Source organism: Theropithecus gelada, chromosome 14, assembly GCF_003255815.1.
Source record: "Theropithecus gelada isolate Dixy chromosome 14, Tgel_1.0, whole genome shotgun sequence".
In the NCBI taxonomy this organism is placed as follows: Eukaryota; Metazoa; Chordata; class Mammalia; order Primates; family Cercopithecidae; genus Theropithecus; species Theropithecus gelada.
In genome coordinates, this window is record NC_037682.1 from 10,622,046 (window position 1) to 10,635,903 (window position 13,858).

The 13,858-nt window shown below is 55.4% G+C and overlaps 1 protein-coding gene across 2 annotated transcripts; it reads right to left on the minus strand.

Annotated features, from left to right (window-relative positions):
- Window positions 1-90: 90 nt before the first annotated feature.
- Window positions 91-12,535, minus strand: OTUB1 (OTU deubiquitinase, ubiquitin aldehyde binding 1). Of its 2 annotated transcripts, none has more exons than XM_025357727.1 (8): window positions 12,096-12,535; window positions 11,820-11,973; window positions 10,143-10,204; window positions 9,789-9,887; window positions 1,863-1,981; window positions 1,581-1,665; window positions 1,278-1,472; window positions 91-1,173 (listed from the first exon to the last, which is right to left on the minus strand). In XM_025357727.1, the coding sequence occupies exons 2-8, from the start codon at window positions 11,875-11,877 to the stop codon at window positions 976-978; spliced, it is 816 nt and encodes a 271-aa protein (XP_025213512.1). In that variant the 5' UTR covers window positions 11,878-11,973; window positions 12,096-12,535; the 3' UTR covers window positions 91-975. The 2 variants fall into 2 exon arrangements, with proteins under 2 accessions (XP_025213512.1, XP_025213514.1); XM_025357729.1 differs by having other exon boundaries at window positions 92-837; window positions 1,096-1,173; window positions 11,820-12,535.
- Window positions 12,536-13,858: the final 1,323 nt, after the last annotated feature.

Here is a 13,858-nt window from a genome sequence, read left to right on the forward strand (position 1 = left end):
GATGGAGCCCCTGGCCAGATGCTTTCGCTGAAAAGGGCTGGCAGGAGCTCTCGGTGAGCCAGGCGGGCGGAGGCACAGGCGGACGGCAGAGGCGGCAGCAGCAGTTCACATTTATTGAGGGCCTGCCCCCAAGGAGCTCACAGCCTGGGGGCTGAGACCCCGAATGTGCAGGGGGCGGGGAAGAAAAGAGGTGAAGGCAAAAAAGGCAGGCAATGCAGAGACACCATGGCCCAAGCAGAGGGGGTGCAAGGCAGGCACAGGCAGGGGGCCTGGGGGCGGATGGGGGAGTGGAGAACCGGCAGCCCTGCCTAGACCTGAGGACTGTGGACCCCACACGTTTGAAGGCTGCCCTCCTCCACCAGGCTGGCACTGCCGGGGCACCCTGTGGGAGGCCCAGCTCCTCCACCTGCCCTGAGCCTGGTCCAGCCTCACAAAGGCCCCTCCACCCAGCGCTCCCGACCATGCAGACCCCTGGTGGAGGGCAGGAAGCTGGGGTCTGGGACCCAGCCGGGACGTGGAGATGGGGCCTGTGAGGGAGCAGATGAAGTGTGGGTGGCCCTGGGACCCTGGGCAAGTCCCCAAGGAACTTCCAGGATCCCATATAAGCCCCTGAGCCAGCTAAGAAGTGAAGGGGGGCCTTAGGGAAGGAAGCAGAACCCAAGGAAGCAGGAGGAGCCTCCAAGAGGCCAGGCCCCTCAAACCGGCTCCTGTTGGGGAAGCTCAGGCGTGGATGGGTGAAAAGCAGAGGGACCCACCTGGGGGGAGGGGGCAGCAGACAGAGCAGCCAGGCGGGCAGCAGAGCAGGGACACGCACACACGGCTCACCACCAGCACCCCCTTTAATAAAACATGGGGGGGTCCTGTGACAGGAAGAAGGGGGTGAAATAGGACCATTTACAACCACAGAAAAACCTCTGTACATGTCTAGCGCCTGGCAGAGGGGGGCAGCAGGGCAGCAGCGGGCCGGGGCCAGCCCTATTTGTAGAGGATATCGTAGTGTCCAGGCCGGTAGAGAAGGTAGACCTTGGGCTCGGAGCCCTCAGGGAAGATGTGCGGGTTGGTGGTGCCGCCCTCGCCGCGGTCCATGTACTCCACCTGGATGGACACGCTGAGGGCCTGGGCCAGCGCGATGATGTGGATGTGGTCGCTCTCCTTGCACATGGGCTCCACCTCCTGTGGCACAGGTGCGGGTCAGGCCCCGGTCTCCGCACCCCGCCCCAGGCCCTGTGGACCCACTGCACTCCCCAGGCCAAGAGAAAAGGGGAGGGGGATGGCACCTGCTGGCAGAACTCCTTGACAGTCCGCCCACCCTCGATGAAGTGCTCGAAGAACTTGCTCTCGCGCTGCAGGTAGCCTGAGGTGAGCAGCCGCAGGTAGACCACAAGGTAGTCGGAGGTGCTCTGGTCATTGAAGGAGGCCAGCAGGTCGGCGACAGAGGTCTGCTTCTCTACCTGCTCGATCAGGTCCATGAACTGCAGCCACGGAGGGAGAAAGGGCAAGATGAGGGGGAGGAGATGGGTGGTCCTCACCAGGGGAACCCCTCCACCCTGGCCCAGCCCAAGACAAGTGCCAGGGCTCACCGTGTTGTGGAAATCCTCAATTGTGAATTCAGTGAAGCCCTGGGACACCAGGTCCTCCTTGCTCTTGGCAGACACAGCCTTAAACCTGGGGGTGGGAGGGAAAGGCGGGCCCAGCATGGGCTCCTCGACCAGCCCAGACACCAGGGCCCAGACAGCACCGCCCTGCCTGGCAAGGCCAGTGTCCAGCCCATCGCCTGCCCTCAAGTGGAGCTGCACCTCCTACTCGCCCAGGGAGGAGGGAGACACCCACCTGCCTCAGTGCCCAGTGCCCACCCTTCTCACCGCTGCAACTCCTTGCTGTCATCCAGCAGCGCCTCCAAGTGGGAGAATCCGAAAGCCCGATAGAAACAGTTGCCGTCAGGCCTGGTCTTGCGGATGTACGAGTACTTTTTGTGGAGGTCCTGCAGAGACAGCCCCACCCTGACAGGTTAACATCAGGCCAGAACTGGGGCTGGCCCAGGAAATGTCCCCCAGCAAAGGTCACACTACAAAAGATGGCGACTGAGTTCCCAGCAGCCACCTGCCACCCTGGGCCCCTGAAACAGGCTGCTGAACATGGTAATGGGAGCAGCCCACTGCCCAGGGTCCTCCCAAAAAGCAGCAGGAAGCTGGGCACTTAAGGACAAACTAGCTGCATGGGTCACTAAACTGCTGCGGGGCCTGTACAACAACAGGTGAGTGAATCTGTCCTTCACCAATGCGTCTTCTCCAGTCTTTCAGCCCAAGAGAACTTTAGCGCAAGCAAGTCAGGGCCAGGGTGGAGTGCTGGGCTCCACGCCTCTGCCAGGTGGCTGGGGCCCTCTGCACAGCCCACCTCAGCCCCGCTCCCGCCACGCTGAGAATTCCCCCACCTCCAGGCCTTGCCCACAGCCCTCCTGGGGCTAGAAACAGCCTCTCTCCTCTACTTGTTTTTTTGAGACGGAGTTTTGCTCTTGTTGCCCAGGCTGGAGCGCAGTGGCACAATCTTAGCTCACTGCAACCTCCACCTCCCAGGTTCAAACGATTCTCCTGCCTCAGCCTTCCAAGTAGCTGGGATTACAGGTGCCCACCCACCACGCACACTTCACTCCCCTGGCCTGGGGACCCTGCCCATCTTGCTCCCACCCCCAGCTGATGACCTTGTCTTTTTTCCTCAGCCCCCACCAGCACATCTGCCCTTGGCCTCCTCCCACAATCCTCAGAGGATCTGTTCCAGCTGCCACCTAAGCCGCCTCTCCACTCCACACTAGCCCACCCCCACCCTCAGGCTCAAGCACATCATTCCAAGCTGGGTGCCATGGCTCACGCCTATAATCCCAACACTTTGGGAGGCCAAGGTGGGAGGACTGCTTAAGCCCAGGAGTTCGAGACCAGCCTGGGCAACACAGTGAGACCCCCGTCTCTCTCTAAAAAAAAATATATAAGTGGCTGGGCATGGTGGCTCACACCTGTAATCCCAGCACTTTGGGAGGCCAAGGTGGGTGGATCACCTGAGGTCGGGAGTTCGAGACCAGCCTGACCAACATGGCGAAACTCCCATCTCTACTAAAAATACAAAATTAGCTGGGCATGGTGGTGCATGCCCGCAATCCCAGCTACTCGGGAGGCTGAAGCAGGAGAATCGCTTGAAACCGGGAAGCAGAGGTTGCAGTGAGCAGAGATGGCGCCATCGCACTCCAGCCTGGGCGACACAGCAAAACTCCATCTTGAAAAAATAAATAAGTTAGCTGCACATGGTGGTGCATCCTGTGGCGCCAGCTACTCGAGAGGCTGAGGTCGAGGACTGTGTGGACCCAGGAGGTCGAGGCTGCAGTGAGCTGTGATGGCACCACTGCACTCTAGCCTGGGTGACAGAGTGAGACCCTAGCTCAAAAAAAAGAAACATCAACCCAGTAAGTCCCCCGATCATCAATTTTTCCCTCCCTACTGGTTTAGACCCAACAGCGTATACACATTCGGCTACTTCTTTAAAAGGAAGGGAATCCTGGACTTTACGTTTCTGTCTGGCTACCCTTCAATTTCTCTACTTTCTTTACAGGAAAACTCCTAATGAAGCTGTCCTTGCTGCCTCCACCTCTTTTCTCCCTTGGGAGGCTTTTGCTTTAGCCAAGGTCAGCTGAATGCCCTCAATAAGAGGGGCAAACCCAGCCCCGCACCCCCACTGGCCCCTTAGCAGAACTGAGGCCACTGGCCGTGGCCCTGCCTAGATGTCTCCTTCCCTGGGCTGGCGCCTCCACCCTCTCCTTGTCGTCCTCCTGCCTCCACTCCTTATCTCTCTAAGTTCTGAGGATCAGGGATGCCACCAAACCATACAGCATCCTTCAAGACATGGTGTGTCACATGCAAGAAAACAGTCACTGAGGCCGGGGTAGTGGCTCACGCCTATAATCCCAGCACTTTGGGAGGCTGAGGCAGGCAGATATCAAGGTCAAGAGATCGAGACCATCCTGGCCAACATGGTGAAACCCCGTCTCTACTCAAAATACAAAAATTAGCTGGGCATGGTGGCACATGCCTGTAGTCCTAGCTACCTGGGAGGCTGAGGCAGGAGAATCACTTGCAAGTGTCGCCTGGTGACAGAGCGAAACTCTGTTCCAAAAAAGAAAAAAGGAAAACAGTCACTGCACACTTAGCCACTGTGCCTGCCATGTGACCACAGGCGTGAGGGCTGTCTCCCGTGTGCCTGCCCCACCCTGCTCAGGCCTGGGACAGCTTCCACTTTTCTTTTTTTCTGGGCTGGAGTGCAGTGGCAAGATCACGGCTCACTGCAGCATCAACTTACCAGGCTCAAGCGATTCTCCCACCTCAGATTTCAGAGTAGCTGGAACTACAGGTGTGCACCACCACGCCCATTTAATTGTTGTATTTTTTGTAGAGACAGGATTTCGCCATATTGCCCAGGCTGGTCTCGAACTCCTGGGCTCAAGTAATATGCCTGCCACAGCCTCCCAAAGTGCTGCACCCGGCCAGCTTCCTCTTTTAAACTACACTCACTCCCATGGCCAGGTACAGTGGCTCACACCTGTAATCCCAGTTTTGGGAGGCCAAGGTGGGAGGATCAAGTTGAAGGCCAGCCTGGGCAACACAACAAGACCTCGTCTCTACAAAAACTTAAATTATACTTGCTCTCTTAACGATGTCAGTCTCAAGCAATTTTTTTTTTTTTTTTTTTTGAGACAGTTTCGCTCTGTTGTCCAGGCTGGAGTGCAGTAGCGCGATCTCGGTTCACTGCAACCTCCGCCTCCTGGGTTCAAGCAATTCTCCTGCCTCAGCCTCCAGAGTAGCTGGGATTACAGGCATGCGCCACTATACCCGGCTAATTTTTTTGTATTTTTAGTAGAGACGGGGTTTCACCATGTTGGCCAGGCTGCTTTTGAACTCCTGACCTCACCCCCTAGCCAAAGTCTTCTCAAGGATTTAAATAGCCCCACATGTGAATCTCAACTCGCAACTCCAATTGCGATCCTCATAATTACCAGCCTCAGCACACCTCTTCTGAACTGTCCAACAGGTATTTCCACTGAGTGCAGCTGAGATCAACCTCTGAACAACTGCTCCTCCCCAAGGCTGCCCCACCTCAGTCACCCACAGCACCCAAAGTCTTGTAGTCACTGCGGACTCCATCACCATATCCATTCCTTCAATGTCTGGTATCCAACTGCTTCCCACTCTTCACCTCCACCACCCGCTGCCCACTTCCAGCAGATTTTACTGCACAAGCCTCCTGGCAGTGTCCCTGCCTCCACCTCACCCTCTGAAGTCTATTCTCACCCCAGCATGAGAATGGCCAGGGTCGGCTTAGCGTGATGGCTCAGGCCTGTAATCCCAGCACTTTGGGAGGCCAAAGTGGGTGGATCATTTGAGGTCAGGAGTTCAAGACCAGCCTAGCCAATATGGTGAAACCCCGCCTCTACTAAAAATACAAAAATTAGCCAGGCATGGTGGTAGGCATCTGTAATCCCAACTACTCAGGAGGCTGAGGCAGGAGAATCGCTTGAACCCGGGAGGTGGAGATTGCATTGAGCCGAGATGGTGCCATTGCACTCCAACCTGGGTGACAGGGCAACACTCTGTCTCAAAAAAACAAAGTGACCAGAGTCACCTGCTAGATGCACCCCATCTCCCTCAGAGTCCTTTCTCTTACCACAACACCCCCCCCCAGCCCTGCTCAGTTCCCCAGCCCCAACCCCTCGTTCTGCACCAGCCACACTGGCCTCCATGCTGGTCTCAAACCATCCAGGTGCCCTCTTGCCTCGGGCCTAGGCGGGCACTGCTCTCGGACGCCTGGGACTCGCTCCCCGGCCTTTTTCTGTTCATTACTCAAATACCACCTCATCAGCAAGGCCTTCACCAAGCCCTGTTTAAAATGGCAAATGCTCCCACTCCCAATCCCCCTTTTTTTTTTTTTTTGAGGAGTTTTGCTCTGTTCACTTTAGACTGGAGTGCAGTGGCAAAATCTCGGCTCATTGCAACCTCTACCTCCCAGGTTCAAGGGATTCTCCTGCCTCAGCCTAAGCAGCTGGGATTACAGGAATGCACCACCACACCTGGCTAATTTTGTAATTTTAGTAGAGACAAGGTTTCACCATGTTGGTCAGGCTGGTCTTGAACTCCTGACCTCAGGTGATCCACCTGCCTCAGCCTCCCAGAGTGCTGGGATTACAGGCGTGAGCCACCGTACCCAGCCCCAATCCCCATTTCCTTTTTATTTTTCTCCATAGCACTCACCGCCTTCTGATACCCCACATGTCCTAGAGCCCTCTTTGGCTTATCATGTCTTTCCACCCTGAACTGTAAGCTTTGTGAGGGCAGGACTTTTTCGGTTTAGTCATCGCTCTATCTTCAGTACTTAAAACAGCACGTGGACCACAGTCCGTGCTCAATACATGTTAAATGAATAGCACACCAGGACCACAAAGAGCCCAAATCATCGCTGCTACTGTAACAGCCACCATGGCCATTCTGAGCACACGCTCTGTGCCAGGCACTTGGCACAGGGCGAATAAACATCCTAATTGATCCTCACAAGAGCCCATTTATAGAGAGGGAGCTCTCTGTAACCAGGCCTACTTGGGCTCTGCTGCCACAGCTGTCTCTGCCCAGGGAGAAAAGGTGGGCTCAGGCACAGCACAGAATGCGGGTGCTGGAGGACAGAGAGAGGCCTCTTAGACAGCATGCTCTGGACATCCAAATGTTTGATGACTCTGTGGGAAGAACCTGGGGCCCAGCCTGTCCACTTTACCGGGGTGGTCTAGCACAACCGGCAGGCCTTGGCATGGGTGTCCCACTGGAGGACAGTGACATAAGAGGAATGAATGAATGAAGCTCACCCCCTGTATGGGGAGAGGAGGGGATTTGCAACCCGCTGCTTACAACCCGTGGTAACATCTCCTTCAACCCTCACACTTGCCCAGTGAGGAAGACAATGTCCCTGCCCAGAGAGAAGAGAACAGGGGATCCAAGAGCTTCAGGGTGTTGCCCGAGATCACACAGCTCAAAGTGGTGAGGCCAGGACTGGAACCCAGGCCCATGGGCTCCAAAGCCAGTGCCTTCATCTCTCCACAGGCACCCTGAGGAAATCCAGTTCCCTAAGGAGGGGGTCTCAGTAGATCACAGAGCACAGACCTCACACAGCTGGATCTGGCCTGCAAGTGTGTTTGGCCCACACATTTAAAATTTGAATTAGCTGCCAACTGTTAGATGTCAGGAGCTGTGGTTACCTCTGGCTTCTCTAGGAAAAACAGATCTGGAGACAATGGTGTTACAGGTATGGACACTCCCATTTCCCCCAGGGGCCTCTGCTCTCTATTATTGTCTGGCTGATACTGAGCTGTGCTGCCCTCCTTGTTCACCACCTGACTTCCTGGCCACCTTCAATCACCTGGGTTACCTACCTGGCCACGGAGGCCTCCCCTACAGGTAGAGGATTCTAAGCATCTGTGATCTTTCACGGGAAGAGAAACACTTACTAAACACCTACATTAAGCATACCACATACTATTTCCACACACCCATTGTCACATTTCTTTTTTTCTTTTTTTTTTTTTTAAAGAGACAAGTCTCACTGTCACCCAGGCTGGAGTGCAGTGGTACAATCGTGGCTCAACTTCTTGGGCTCAAGTGATCCTCCAACCTCAGCCTCTTGAGTAGCTGGGACTACAGGCATGTGCTACCATGCCCAGTAATTTTTTGATTTGGAGAGACAAGGTCTCACTATGTTGCCTGGGCTGGTCTTGAACTCCTAGGTTCAAGCGATCCTCTGGCCTCAGCCTCCCAAAGTGCTAGGATTCCAGACTCAAGCCACCATGCCTGGCCCCACTTCACATGTCAACCTCCCAGCTCACAGACCTGGAAAGTGGGTGGTGAAGTTTGCCTCCGTTTGAATGATGCAGCAGGGCCCTTCTGGGAAATCTGTGGCCCCTTGGCCCCACTGCTGCCTGCCTCTCCACAAAGATCCAGGAGGCAGGCTATGGGAAACAGCCTTCCGGCAACCATTCTGCCCCCCTGAGCACCAGCCTGTTCAGCCCCCGTATAGGCACCGAGATCATCAGCTTCTGCCCAGCCTGCACCTCTGGCAATCTCACAATCACCCTACGGGAAGATGCTTTTTTTTTTTTTTTTTTTTTTTTTGAGATGGAGTCTTACTCTGTCACTCAGGCTGAAGTACAGTACGGGATCTCTGCTCACTGCAACCTCCGCCTCCCAGGTGCAAGCAATTCTCCTGCCTCAGTCTTTCCAATAGCTGGAACTATAGGCGCTCACCACCACTCCCAGGCTAATTTTTGTATTTTTAGTACAGATGGGGTTTTGCCATGTTGACCAGGCTGGTCTCGAACTCCTGACCTCAGGTGATCTGCCCACCTCAACCTCCCAAAGTGCTGGGATTACAGGCATGAGTCACCGTACCCAGCCAGAAGATGCTTTTATTGTCCCTGTTTTATAGATGAGAACACCCATTTTAGAGACACTAAAGGATGTGCCAAGGATACAGCTGTTGAGTAGCAGAGTCTAGATTTGAATCAATGTCTTTTTTTTTTGTTTTTTTTTGTTTTTTTGAGACAGTCTTCTTCTGTTGCCCAGGCTGGAGTGCAGTGCTGCAATCTTGGCTCACTGCAACCTCCGCCTCCCAGGTTCAAGCAATTCTCTGCCTCAGCCTCGCGAGTAGCTGGGATTACAGGCACCCACCACCACGCCTGGCTAATTTTTGTATTTTTAGTAGAGATGGGGTTTCACCATATCGGCCAGGCTGGTCTCGAACTCCTGACCTCAGGGGATCCGCCCACCTCGGCCTCCCAAAGCGCTGGGATTACAGACATGAGCCACCGTGCCCAGCCCCAGCTTTTTTTTTTTCCTGAGATGAAGTTTTGCTCTTGTCACCCAGGTTGTAGTGCAATGGTGCAATCTTGGCTCCCTATAACCTCCGCCTCCAAGGTTCAAGCAATTCTCCTGCCTCAGCCCAGGAGTAGCTGGGATTACAGGCGCCTGCCACCATGCCCAGCTAATTTTTGTATTTCTAGTAGAGATGGGGTTTCACCACGTTGGCCAGGCTGGTCTCCAACTCCTGACCTCAGAGGATCCGGCCACCTCGGCCTCCTCAAGCACTGGGATTACAGGTGTGAGCCACCGTGCCCGGTCCCCCTTTTTTTTTTTTTTCCCCTGAGATGAAGTTTTGCTCTTGTTGCCCAGGCTGGAGTGCAATGGTGCGATCTTGGCTCCCTGTAACTTCCACCTACTGGGTTCAAGCATTGAATCAATGTGTTTTTGAGGCCCCAGCCTGAGCACTTCAAGAACCAGCAAGGCCGGGCGCGGTGGCTCACACCTGTAATCCCACCACTTTGGGAGGCAGAGGCGGGCGGATCACAAGGTCAGGAGATCGAGACTATCCTGGTTAACACGGTGAAACCCCGTCTCTACTAAAAAATACAAAAAATTAGCTGGGCGTGGTGGAGGGCGCCTGTAGTCCCATCTACTCAGGAGGCTGAGGCAGGAGAATGGCATGAACCCTGGAGACAGAGCTTGCAGTGAGCTGAGATCATGCCACTGCATTCCAGCCTGGGCGACAGAGCAAGACCCATCTCAAAAAAAAAAAAAAAAAAGAACCAGTAACCAGAGGTGTCCTCCAACACCCCATTCCCTCAGGTGACAGACCCAGCAGGAAGCAAGTCTGAAGCAGGCACCCTCCTGCCCCATCCCCAGGGTGCTTCCCACCCACTCTGGCCAGGCTCCCACCTTGATCTTCTGTTGATAGATGTTGTCATCTTCAGCATACTCCTTGTATAGGACCGAGAGCTCCAGCCGCTCTGACACCAGAGGGTTCTGCACAGCAATCTGGAGGAGGCAGGGATCCGTCATGTCCCAGCAGGGAGATGGAGTGACCCATGCCTAACAGTCAGAATAACTACAAAAGGGCTGGGCTGGTCACCCAGTGACACAGCAACCCCCAGAAAAGCACCAGTACCTAGCATAGCCTAGGGAGGAGGGAGCTTCCAAAGTAGAGACAGACAACAGGCCTCAAGCCCAGCCTATGCATTTCCACAATGGGGCTGCTGGCCACTGCCTCCCTTGCCCACTGCAGTCCCTCACCTCTTGCTGAATTCGGTCCTGCTGAGCCATGATGGCTTCATCATAGGCCAGACAGTTAACACCTGGGAAAAGGAAAAAAGCCAAAGATTACAGGAGGTCCTGGCCGTCTCCACTGCAGGCAGCTGGGCCAGGGACAACAGCAGCCCAGGGGCAGGACGACAGGCTTAGAATCTGGAAACAGGTGTGTTACATTCTGCTCCACCTCCACTGTGTCATCTTGGCAAAGTCCCTTCCCCTTCTGGGCTTTCATTTCCTCATCTTTAAAATGAAGGGGCAGAGGTGCACTGTGGTACCCCTAACGTGCACTCTTCCAGCTCTGACACCCCCTTCCTCCCGTTAACATCACTTCCCAGCAGCCTAGGAATGTTCTGGGGCCAGGCGTGGTCTCTTGCAGAAAGTAGGATGAGGAGGCAGAGTCCTGGGCTGGAGGAGAGCTTCCTGTGAGCCTGCACTTTACTCCATCACCGCCTTCATCCTCTTGCGGTGGTGGATATTGTTAATGGTGCCCATTTTACAATTAACAGAATAAATGCAGAGAGGTGAAGCAATCTGCCCAAGGTCACAACTAGCAAAGACCTGTGGTCAAACCCAGGTTTGTCTAATTCCAGGCTGAGCTCTTCAGCACAATACCTATCCTTGGCTACCACATGGCTGAGACCTTTCCTCAACTGTAAAATGGGGCGAGTACCCCCGCCTTTCTTAGAGGCATACCAGTACATGCTCTATCAGTCAGCTGGGCAGCTCCACCCTGTCGACCCCACTGTGAGCAGCTATCGGTGAGTAGCCAGGACACCTGAATTTGAGTCCTGGCTCTCTCTCAATGTCATCGTGAACAAGTCCCTTCCGGGACCTAGTTTTCCCACTTCTCATTCCCACAAGTGTTCGGTGAGAGTGAGGTGTGTGTGCTGAATGACTTTTAAGGTCAACCCTTTTGGGGCTCGCCATCCCAAATTCTTGGCTGGGCGTCGACCTCCCCTTTTCGTACTGCTTTGCAAAAGAGCTGTCCCTGCCACCCAATGACCTACGCGGTCCCCAGGGCCCAACTCACAGGCGGGAAAAGACAGTGGGACCATTTTTGAAAGGCCCATCTCCTCAGGAGACTAACAATGCCTAGGCAGGTGGAAAGGGGCTGCAAGGCCAGAAGAGGCGGCTCTACCAGAAGAAGTCGCAGGCCTCAGGGACAGATCCCGCAGCCCCTCACATCCCAGGGCCGCCTGCGACATCCCGAACGGCCCGCCCGGACGTTTGTGCTCTGTAGCCCAGCAAAACTTGAGGCCCTCAAGGCGCGGGTCGCCGCTGGAGCAGGTCGGGGGGCTCGGCCCTGGCCTAGGCCTCAGCCTGACTGCGAGGACCGGGGCGGGAGGGCTCGGGGCCCCTGGAGCCGGGAGCCCAGGGGCCGGGCAGAGGGCGGGGCGGCCCAGGCCCCGCCCCGGGCGCGCACGATGGAGAAGGGCCGCCGGCCTTGGCCCGCCTCGCCCGTCCTCCCTCCCGGCCGGGGGTCCCTGCGGTAGCTCCTTCCATTGTGAGGGGGAGGGGAGGCAGCGGAGGTGGAGGAAGGGACCCCCCGCGCACCTCGACCCCAGGGCCGGCGGCCCTGCCTCCCCTCCCTCCTCGGGAGCAGCTGGCCCGGCATCGCCCCCACTAGCCTGGGCTGGACATCCCTCCTTGGAGCTGTACCTTCGGAGTCGCTGCCCAGCGGCTCCTGCTTCTGCTGCTGAGGTTCCTCCGCCGCCATCTTTAAACAGCGCCGCACTGCCGACCGCTTCCGGGTTGCCAATTGCCCTCCTCCCGGAAGTGAGCCCCTCCTCGTGGCCCCGCCTTGGCAACGGCCGTAGCAACGGGATCCCCTTAGGCGTTGTCAAGGAATCGGCTTCCACTCCCGTGGCAGGTGCTAGCACGCCAGGCCCACCGACCTGAGACCTGTAGGAGAGGCCGGCCGCCCCGGGTCCGCATCTCCACCCCACACAGTGGTTTGGCTCCATCTTCCCAGCCTCCCAAAGTTCCCGGTGGTGATTGCAGAGCCTCCTGGAGCCAATTCCGTTTTCTTTTCCCTGGAGTTTGAAACGCGGATCGTGTTATTGAGAGAAGTAGGAAGGTGAAATTAAAATCACCAATGGCAGCATTCCTGCTGCGGGCTTCGGCACGCACTGCATGCGACCACTGCTGCAGTGCGGAGCAGCATCTGGCCCAGGAGACAGGAAGTCGGCCAACGCCAGGGCGCCCGCGGAGCCCCACATCAGTGGCCCCGCGGAGCCTGGGTTCTCTGCCGGCTTTGGTGAGCTGCTTCCGGCAGGGAGACGGCGTCCCTTGGTGTCAAGGCCAAAGCCTCAGCACCTAACTTTGGGCTGTGTGTCCTTCTGGTTGTGACAAAGCAGGGCCTTTAAAAAAAAAAAAAGAAAGAAAGAAAGAAGGAAGAAGGCCGGGCGCGGTGGCTCAAGCCTGTAATCCCAGCACTTTGGGAGGCCGAGACGGGCGGATCACGAGGTCAGGAGATCGAGACCATCCTGGCTAACACGGTGAAACCCCGTCTCTACTAAAAAATACAAAAAACTAGCCGGGCGAGGTGGCGGGCGCCTGTAGTCCCAGCTACTCGGGAGGCTGAGGCAGGAGAATGGTCTAAACCCGGGAGGCGGAGCTTGCAGTGAGCTGAGATCCGGCCACTGCACCCCAGCCTGGGCGACAGAGCAAGACTCTGTCTCAAAAAAAAAAAAAAAAAAAAAAGAAGGAAGAAAAGAAAGGGTCTCACTATGTTGCATAGGGTAGTCTCGAACTCCTGGGCACAAGTGATCTTCGGGCCCTGCCTGAAGAGTAGCTGAGATTCCAGCCACGAGCCACCACTAAAGCAGGGTTTTTATAAAAGCAAAGACTTCACAAAAGAGAAAAATAATGGTTGCCAAGAGTCAAGCAGAGGTGCTGGAGGGAAGTGGATGTGGCTGTGAAAGGGAAAGTCTGGATTCTTGCGAAGGTGGAAATGCGCAATACCCTGACTGTGTCAGTAGTCTGGTGTAGGCTTTACTACATTTTTGCAAGATGTTAGTGGGGGCAGGGGAGACTGAGTAAAGGATACATGGAATCTTTATAATTGATTTAAGTTCCCTGTGAATTATCTAAAAATTACGTTTAATTTTTTTTTGTTTGTTTGGGTTTTTTTTTTTAGAGAGTCTTGCTGTCGCCCAGGCTTTAGCGCAGTGGCGCGATCTCGGCTCACTGCAACCTCCACCTCCCAAGTTCAAGCAGTTCTCCTGCCTCAGCCTCTCGAGTAGCTGGGACCCACGCCCGGCTAATTTTTTGAATTTTTAGTAGAGACGGGGTTTCACCATGTTGGCCAGGCTGGTCTCAATCTCCTGACCTCGCAATCCGCCCACCTTGGTCTCCCAAAGTTTTGGGATTACAGGCATGAGCCACCACGCCCAGCCACATTTAATTTCTCAAATGGCAAAGATGGCTGGGTCTGGTGGGTTATGCCTGTAATCCCAGCATTTTGGGAGGCCAAGTTGGGAGAATTGCTTGAGCCCAGGAGTTGGAGACCAGCCTGGGCAACACAGGGAGACCCACCCCTGCATCTCTAAAAAAAATTTAAAAAAAAAAAAAAAAAAAAAAAATTGGCCGGGTCTTTTTATGACCATCATCCTTTAGCACTTAAGGAGGCTGCCTCAGTCCATCCCAAACAGCCTCATCGGGTCCTGCAAGGACAGGAGTGGAGTATGACCAAACGG

What these genes read in the sequence shown, in the direction of transcription:
- OTUB1 (XM_025357727.1), bottom strand. Translation starts at nt 11,877, where the DNA reads ATGGCGGCGGAGGAACCTCAGCAGCAGAAGCAGGAGCCGCTGGGCAGC. An exon ending in AGGACCGAATTCAGCAAGAG is followed by an intron (nt 9,888 to 10,142) that starts GTGAGGGACTGC and finishes TGCCTCCTCCAG; the next exon opens with ATTGCTGTGCAGAACCCTCT. An exon ending in TTGAGGATTTCCACAACACG is followed by an intron (nt 1,473 to 1,580) that starts GTGAGCCCTGGC and finishes CCGTGGCTGCAG; the next exon opens with TTCATGGACCTGATCGAGCA.